Source organism: Sarcophilus harrisii, chromosome 2, assembly GCF_902635505.1.
Source record: "Sarcophilus harrisii chromosome 2, mSarHar1.11, whole genome shotgun sequence".
Lineage (NCBI taxonomy): Eukaryota > Metazoa > Chordata > Mammalia > Dasyuromorphia > Dasyuridae > Sarcophilus > Sarcophilus harrisii.
Window position 1 is genome coordinate 314,008,492 of NC_045427.1, and position 8,708 is coordinate 314,017,199.

At 37.7% G+C, this 8,708-nt stretch overlaps 1 protein-coding gene across 1 annotated transcript in view; it reads right to left on the bottom strand.

The window, feature by feature from the left end:
- EXOC5 (exocyst complex component 5) overlaps positions 1–8,509 on the bottom strand; it is a 47,851-nt gene extending 39,342 nt beyond the window's left edge. Inside the window, exon 1 of the mRNA XM_031952634.1 lies at positions 8,242–8,509. Within this exon, the coding sequence (XP_031808494.1) occupies positions 8,242–8,268 (27 nt within the window). The 5' untranslated portion in view covers positions 8,269–8,509. The remainder of the gene's footprint in view (positions 1–8,241) is intronic.
- Positions 8,510–8,708: the final 199 nt, after the last annotated feature.

Genomic DNA, 8,708 nt, shown 5'->3' on the forward strand with positions numbered 1-8,708 from the left:
ACCTTATTACCTATATTTTATTAGGTCTTTCTCCTAAGGTAATCAGGGGAAAAGGAAAAGAACTATATATGCACAGCACCTCTCTTTGTGGTGGGAAAAAAATAGAAATGCTGTGGTATGTGATTGTGATGAAATGCTACTGTGTTATAAGAAATGATGAACTGTTATTTAAAATAAAAAAAAAACAACATGCATGATTTATAGGAAAATGAACAGAATCAAGAGAACATTGCATATTAGTAACATAACAGCAATATTATTTCAAAACCAACTGTGAATGACTAAGTTATTGTGAGCATAATAAACACTCAAATTAATACACATCTAGAGAAAGAATTAATAGGAATGTGTATACTATGGTTTTTCATATATATATATATATATATATATATATATATATACATACATATATTTATATGTATTATGCCATAGTTCTCAGTTTCCCTAATTATCCTGACCCAGTCTTGACTCAGTTTCTCTGCTTCGCAAAGCTTAGTCCTGTAAAACCTCCCCTCCCTCTTTATCAGAATATTTGATAAGGATAAAAGATTTTATGTTTTAGAATATCAGAATGCCTCTCCTCATCCCAAGCTATTGGAATGTCAGATACCATCTTACCAAGATGCCTCCCCGCATATCCAGGATGCCTCCCCCTATTATGTCATCCCATCTCCGGAGGTTCATCCCACCCTGTCAGAGTCCTGTTCCTGCTCTCAGTACCCTGACTCCACTCCTGCCTCAGTATACCCCCCTGAGTCTGAGCCATGTGTATATAGGTCACTGAGAACTCACATTGTTGGCTAGATTCTTGGAGACGATAGTCTCATTCAGCCCTAGGACCAAACCATGGATCCATTTGGTCCCAGTAAATCTCTCCCTTTCAAATAAATTATTAAATACTCTCTAATCTCTATCTTGCCTCAATTTCTCCAGCATTACATATATACACCTATGTCTGATGGTGGCCTTCTCTAGGCTGAGGAAGGGAAGAAAGGATTTTTTAAAAGCACATAGAAGACAATAAAAGAAAACTCAGAAAAAAGCAAAGAAAAGCAGAGTAGCTTTGAAAACAATGTGTAGTACTTATAGTTTTTTTTTTTAAACAGTGAGCAAATTCTGGCCAATTTCATGACTTGTGATGAAGAAAGCGTCCAAAAAGAGGACTATGAGAACCCATACCACAGTATTTTCACCTTTTGTGTTGTTTGCTTGCTTTTTGTTTTCTTTTTTCTTTTTTTGATCTGATTTTTCTTATGCAATGATAAATGTGGAAATATGCATAGAAGATTTGCACATGTTTAACATATAATGGATTACTTGCTGTCTAGGGGAAAGGGAAGAAGAGAGGGAGAAAAATTTGGAGCACAAGGTTCTGCAAGAGTAAATGTTGAAAACTATCTTTGCATATATTTTGAAAATAAAAAGCTATTATTTAAAAAAAAATAAGATGTTTTGTTTCTTATACTCCCTCTAAGTGTTCTTTCAATTACTGGCTCAAGACATGTACCATAACACTGATGGGATAAAATTAAATGTATCAATTGGAGAGGGGAAGTGAAAGAAGAAAATGGGAATTAAGGTTGGGCACTTTGTGACTGCAAAGTCATGGAAACAGGATCTAAAGCTGGATGGAAAACTGGCTCTGAAGAAAACTTATAGAAAAGAAATTCCAAAACTATTTTAAGTAAAAGTGACTCAAGTGAATTACAATAGTCACAGAAATGAGATCATTGGGGGAGGGAGGAATAGCATCAAACAGATACATAGGAAAAATGATCATTTCTAAACAACATTGAAACACAAAGCACTTTACATACAGTATCGTGAAAGAGTTATATTACCCCCATTTTACAGCTTAACTGGCTTGCCCATAGTCACAAAGCTATAAAGTGGCAGAAGGGAGATCCAAGGCTAGTTTCCTGACTGAAGTTCAGCACTACAAGCAATGACAGCTCCATTGCTTTGTTAGCTAAACAGAAATTCAATACTTAAGGAAACGATGAAATTTAAATGTGTGTGTGGAAGACAAAAACAGAGAATATGTAACCCCTAGTCATAAGGTCCTTCTAGGACTGGCAGCTAAAATTACAAATCTTGATTTTATGGATTCAGAATCACAATGTGGTGTAATCTTGAATACCATCAAATAACATTCAAGCCAAATCTTTGTGGCTTTTAAAAACTGATTAAAGAATCCGTGAATTAGTTTACATATGCTACTTTAATGTTTAATGTATATGCTTTGTGTGTTTTGTATAAATCTAATTATGTGCACACTGTCTTTTCTAGTAACAGTGATACCTCCTTGAGCACAGGGACTATTCCATGTTCATTGTCCCCACACCTAACAAGAGTCTAGAACATATTGGGCATTTAATAAACACTTGTTGACTAATATCTGGACAAATAAATGAAGGGCCAAAGGCCAAAAAGCAGTTTGTTGTGTACTTTGTTATGTCACACCAAGAAGAAGTACAGAATCTTAGCATTGTAAGGGATTCTAACCCAATCATTTTACAGATGGGGAAATTGAGATCTAAACCTTTAATTTCTTCAAGTCCCCAATGTTGCTCCCATCTTTCTTCTTTAGCAAATAAGCTGCTTTCCTATCCATCTTCAGCTGCAACCCAGACTCCCCTCTACACCTGCCCTTCCCTTCCCTCCTTTGCTCTAGTCTACAAAAAAAAAGCACTCTTCCTTGCCAAAGCCAATGACTCTACTTTCATACACCTCTCCTGGGTACTCCAAACACTTGCCCTATATCCTTTCCTCTCTCACTTCAGTCTCTTTTTATCTCTCTTGCTCTCTATAAACATACCTATGATTCCAAAAGGCTTTAAAAGAAATCATTTGACTAACAACACTGATTCACGCTATTGTTCTTCTTTCTACCGAAAGAAAAAAAAATCCTAGAAAATATCATTTCTACTCACTAACTCACTACCATATTCATCCGCTTTACAATGTAATCAGGCTTGTGACACTATTCTACTCAAATTGTCCTCTCCTTGGTGTTCAATGATTACTAAATCTGATGGCCTTTTGCAATTATCACCCAAGCTGATCTTTTCATGGGTTAACATCCTTAACCATCCCTCTTCTTGCATATTCTTTCTTGTAGTCACCATGACATTACACTTCTCTTAGTTCTAACTAACTTCAGTCTTCTTTTCTGAACCATCATCTATTTCTCACAACAGGGCTGTTTCCTTCCCAAAGCACTTTTAACAAACAGTTTTCTTTTAATAGACTTTCTCTCTTCAGCTCATCTGTTCTCATAGGTGGAATTATCATCTCTATGTAGATAAATCTTACCTCTCCCTCTCTTTCTATATCTATGCATGCCCCCCCCACATACATACACATACCCCTACCATCTTTATTTCAGTTCTGAAACCCAGTTTTACAACTATCCAAACATCTCATCAACATTTCAAACTTAATAGCATACAACAGAATTCATACTTTTTCCTATTTATTCTGTTCCTTATTCAAACTTCAGATTTGTGAACAATATCTCTAGCTTCTTAGTTATTTCAAGCTCATAGTCAATCGGTTTGAAAGATAATTTTAATCCCATATGCCCTCTCATATTTAGCACCTTCCTTGCATCTAAAACACTACCACTATAGCAAAAAAAAAGATGACGGTCTCAAAAAAGAAAAAAGAAATTTTTGATGCTTGGAAGAATTATGGGGAAAAAATAGGAAATGATTCAAAAACCTTAGCATTATTCTTAATTCTTCCTCCTCTCTCACATTATGTATCTAAATAGTTGCCAAGAGATACCCTTCTCTTTACTCACTAGGAATCTTTACTTACTAGGACCATCCTAGTTCAAATCCTTCTTTCTCATTTGGACTACTATAAAAACTCTTACCTGTGGCTCCAAGAGGCTAGAGACACAGACTGCTGATCCTATCATTGGTCTCAGTCTCAAGGTTTAATGTCAACTGTCTACTTTGCTCCCATATTCAAGAACCTTAAATTCATCACTCTTACAGAATGCATCACCTTTGGTTTTCACACCTCTTTTGAACATTCTCCATATTTTCTGATTAGAGAGCTGGAGAGGGAAGCGAAGACTATCTTCTAAACCTTCATTTAAAGAGCGCCCACAGACCAGTCAACTCCCCATTTCCAACCAGCTGTACTTTTTAGATTAGATGCCCCACTGGCAAACAATTACATCCTCCCCCCCCATGTCCCCACCCACCCTTTTCAGCATTCTTCTTTTGGATAGTGTCTTTGATAGATCATAAGCTTCTTCAAAGCAAAAGTCTTTTTTTTTTTTTTTTCTTATTTGCATTCCCAATGCTTAGTACCTTATGGAGGGTGCTGTACAATCAGTCTGGCAAGATCAGCTGTATGAAAAGCTTTTAAATTCAAGAGCTTTATTTTATCCTAAAAGCAATGAAAAGATAGAAGCATCTTAAAAAGAGTAGTGGCATGATCAAGATTATTTGGCTATGAAAAAATGTTCTAAATCACTATTAACTAGAGAACTGCAAATTAAGACAACTCTGAGGTACCACTACATACCTCTCAGATAGGCTAAGATGAAAGGAAAAGACAAGGACGAATATTGGAGGGGATATAGGAAAACAAAGACACTAATACATCATTGGTGGAGTTGTAAACTGATTCTGGAGAGCAATTTGGAACTATGCCCAAGGGGCTATCAAAATGTGTATAACCTTTGATCCAGCAGTGTTTCTATTGAGCTTGGATCCTAAAGAGATCATAAAGGAGGGAAAGGGAACTACATGCGCAAAAATGTTTATGGCAGCCTTTTTTGTTGTGGCAAGAAACTGGAAATAGAATGAATGCCTATCAACTGGGAAATAGCTAAATAAATTATAGTATATGAAAGTAATGGAATATTATTGTTCTATAAGAAATGATCAGTAGGATAATTTCAGAAAGGCCTGGAGTACACAATAAGATTATGTGATCAACTCTGATGGACCTGGCTCTTTTCATCCATAAGGTGATTCAGGCCAATTGCAATAAACTTGTGATGGAGAGTCATCTATATCCAAAAAAAAAAAAAAAAAAAAAAAAAAAAAAGGACTGTGGCAACAGACTATGGATCACAACATGGTATTTTCATCTTTTTTGTTGTTGTTTGCTTTTTTTTTTCCATTTTAAATATGGAAATATGTTGAGAAGAACTGCATATGTTTAACCTATATTAGATTACTTGCTATCTAGGAGAGGGGAATGGGGGGAAGGGAAGGAGAAAAATTGGGAACATAAGGTTCTATAAGGATGAATGTTGAAAAGTATCTTTGCACGTATTTTGAAAATAAAAAGCTAATTTAAAAAAGACTATTTGGCAGATGTAAAGCAGATAAAATGCAGGGGGGAACACTGAAGGTAGGGTGACCAATTAGAAAATTAATGTAGCAATACTCCAGATGAGAAGATTCTAGACTAAGATGATTAATATGAATGAAGAGATAGGAAGAGATATAAAAAATATAATAGATACAGAATTAGCAAGACTTAGTAATTAACTGGCTACATGAATTAATGAATGCCAAATATTAAATATGACTCTCTGACTCTAAGTCTGAGTGACTGAAAAAATGGTGGTACAGATAGGATATGGAGTTTTATGGAAAAAGTGAATAAATTGTTTTAAAAAATAGAGATTTATATAGGATATCCTAGTATAAATATTTAGCAATTAGAGATGTAAGATTTAAACTCAGGAGAAAGTTCAGATAGATTTAAGTCATAGATGATTACTGAATTTCTGAGAGTTGATGAGGTCACCAAAAGAAAGTTTAGAGCAGAGCTTTTGTATACATAGACTCCACATGGGGAAGTAACATAAAAGATGTTAATTCAAAAGACACTAACAAAGAGTGAGACATAAGAGAATCACAAGAGTAGTGTCTTGAAGAATTAGGGGGAAAAAAAAAGAGTATGGAGAAGAAGGTGGAAAACAAAGCAAAGGTTATTAGATTTAACAATAAAAAATCAATTCAAACCTCAGAAGAATGCAATTTTAAGATTGAGAAATTAGTAGGAAGAAAGAAAGCAGAAACAACTGTTTCTAGAATAACAGATGGTTTTTCTTAAGAACTGACTATGAGAGGAAACGAAATCTATAGAGGACACCTGAGTCAAGGAAAGGTTTTTGAAAGGATGGGGGTATTGAATGCAAGAGCTACATCTTGTTTTTAAGGCAATACAAAATGAACCAATGAATGAGGTGAGACTGAGAAGTGGTGAGATTTTAGACAAGGTTGACTGTAATATGAAGGAAGAGAGCAAGGGCTAATTTGCAAGAAAAAATAGAAAGTAAGGGAATGAAGGCTACAAGTAGAGGGACTATTATTAGGCGAAAGGTCCATGTTACAGAGCAAACGAAGCTAGGATAGGGAATGGTGCTGGGTGATTTGAAGTTGGAATTGGAAATACAAGGCAGTTTGCAACTAATTAACTTCATCTTTTCTGGGAAGTCTAAATTAGTGTTTGGAAAAGAAGTGACAACAGGAGAATGATGAAGCAATAGATTCAGGAGGACAGTGCAAAATTGTACTAGTTAATGAAAGGATACAGACTCTGAGGGAAGAAAAGTGAGGTCATATAGAGGTGTTATACTAAGAAAGCAATGAGAAGAATGACTGGAGCCTATGGTAAAATGGAATTATGATCAGAGGAACTTCATAATTCTGGACTATGAAAGTGAAATGCTTGTTGCTGATGACAAGAGAAAAGAATATACTGATATAAAGTTTTAAGTTCCCCTGAGCAAAAAGAATATAGAGTAAGCTTTAGTTTCCTAAATAAATAAAAATTTTACTTTGGCAATGAAAAACTGTTTTGATTTTTTTGTTGGTACAAAGAGTTTCCAACATTGAATTACTAAAATAATTCTTCACAGTCGAGTATTAATATTAAAAATGACTGTAGAAGTGTTTAAATTGATGAAGCAGGAGGCTAATATGAAGAAAATAATAATAAAGAAGATTTCATTTTATGTACAAGATTGCTCCCAAGACTTTGGCCTAATACAAGTATCCTACTGCTACTATCACTGGATAATATCAGGTAGAATCATATATGTCTCAAATGACAAGTTCCAAGACAAAAGAGACAATTATTTTTACGGGAAAAAAAACAAGAGAAAACAAACAAAAAACTAAATATATTTTCAATAAAATCAGGAAAGTTCACTTGACTAAGCATTTGTAGATAATATAAATATCAATTTTAAACTATAACAGAAATACCAAGATTCAATAATTGTCAATTTCCAAGTATAAATTCAACAGGAATTGTCAACTGCAAGTACAATAGTTAGTATCAGCCAAATGGTGCCTTGCATTGTTCTGATTTGTTGAATATCACAAAGTTTGGCATGCTGAAACTAGGCACCTTAAATCACCTTGCAAATACTTTCTCCTTTTCAAAAATGTGTTTAGTTAAAATAAATAAACAACTTAATTAGCATGACAACAAGGTTCTTCCAGTGCCACATCAGGTGGCACGAGGCTGTTTGGCAAAATAATCTGATGTTGTAAATGGCTTAAAGCACAGAGCACTATGTAAATGTTAGCAACTATTTTTTTAATCATTATCATGATTAAGATCCTTTAGGATCCTTAAAACACCAAGAAATTACCAGATTTCCATTCCTCTCTAATTTAATGGACGATAACGAGGCCTTTGCCAAAGATAAAATTTCCACAGAGATGATAAGCAGTTTTTTCTACAACTAAAATGATCCATTATAGCCCCAAATGTACAATACAAAGAGATGGATTCCAACTCGGAATCAAACGACCAAGGGATCACGTAAATCTCGGATGGTTCTCCAATGAGGAAGAGTGTTCAGGTGTTCAACAAACAAGTTCGGTGGTTTCCCCAACTTAAGAGTCGGCTGTCATTTTCCCTTGCTTCCTGCATCGTTGTCGGACCTTACCATTTTCCTCCGGGCTCCAGATCAGGAGGTCAGCCTACCCTATTTCGCAGCGCTCTAAGAAGTTACCAAGAGTTGTTCCCAAAGAAATGTAGCTTCCTTCCCCTGGGGACTCATCCCCTCGCCGCCCTCCACAGTCCCACAGACACCCCTCCCCCACTTCTGGCTTCCCCGGACATCCCCTCCCCCAGCTTCTTCTCGCAGGTGCTTTCCCCACCCCCTACCTCAAGGTAGGCACAGGCAGCCCGGGGAGGGGCCGGAGTGGTTTCCCGACTCCTCACCCGCCCCAGGAGCAGAAAACCCACCTCGAAAAGCTCCGCCGTCGTAGCCATGCCGACGGCCGGTCCGCCCGCCAGGCTTTGGCCGCCGCGCAGGGGGATCCCCTTCCTGTTTTTCCCCACGGGATGGCCTCCCACTTCACATGCTGAGCTTCCCCGGCACTCCGCACAGCCCTCCGGGGAGCCTGCCACCTCCGGCACAGCCCCTGCCCCAGCCGGCCCAGCAGGGCGGGAGAGCGGCCATAAAGCGGAACCGCTAACGCCTCTCAGCGGCCACCTCCCTGCGCCGCCTGCGCCGCTCAGCCTGGCGCCGCCTCCGCACGCCGGAAACGGAGCTGCGCCCGGCAGGGCCCACGCTGGGCTCTTCTCCGGCGGGCGGCGGGAAGGGGCGGAAGGCGAAGGGAAAACTAGAAGAGATCGTCTAGCGGCGTGTTTGCGACTGGTTAGTTGTGAGCCTTCTGGGCCACCATCCCGGAAGTGGAGCGCGGAGGAAG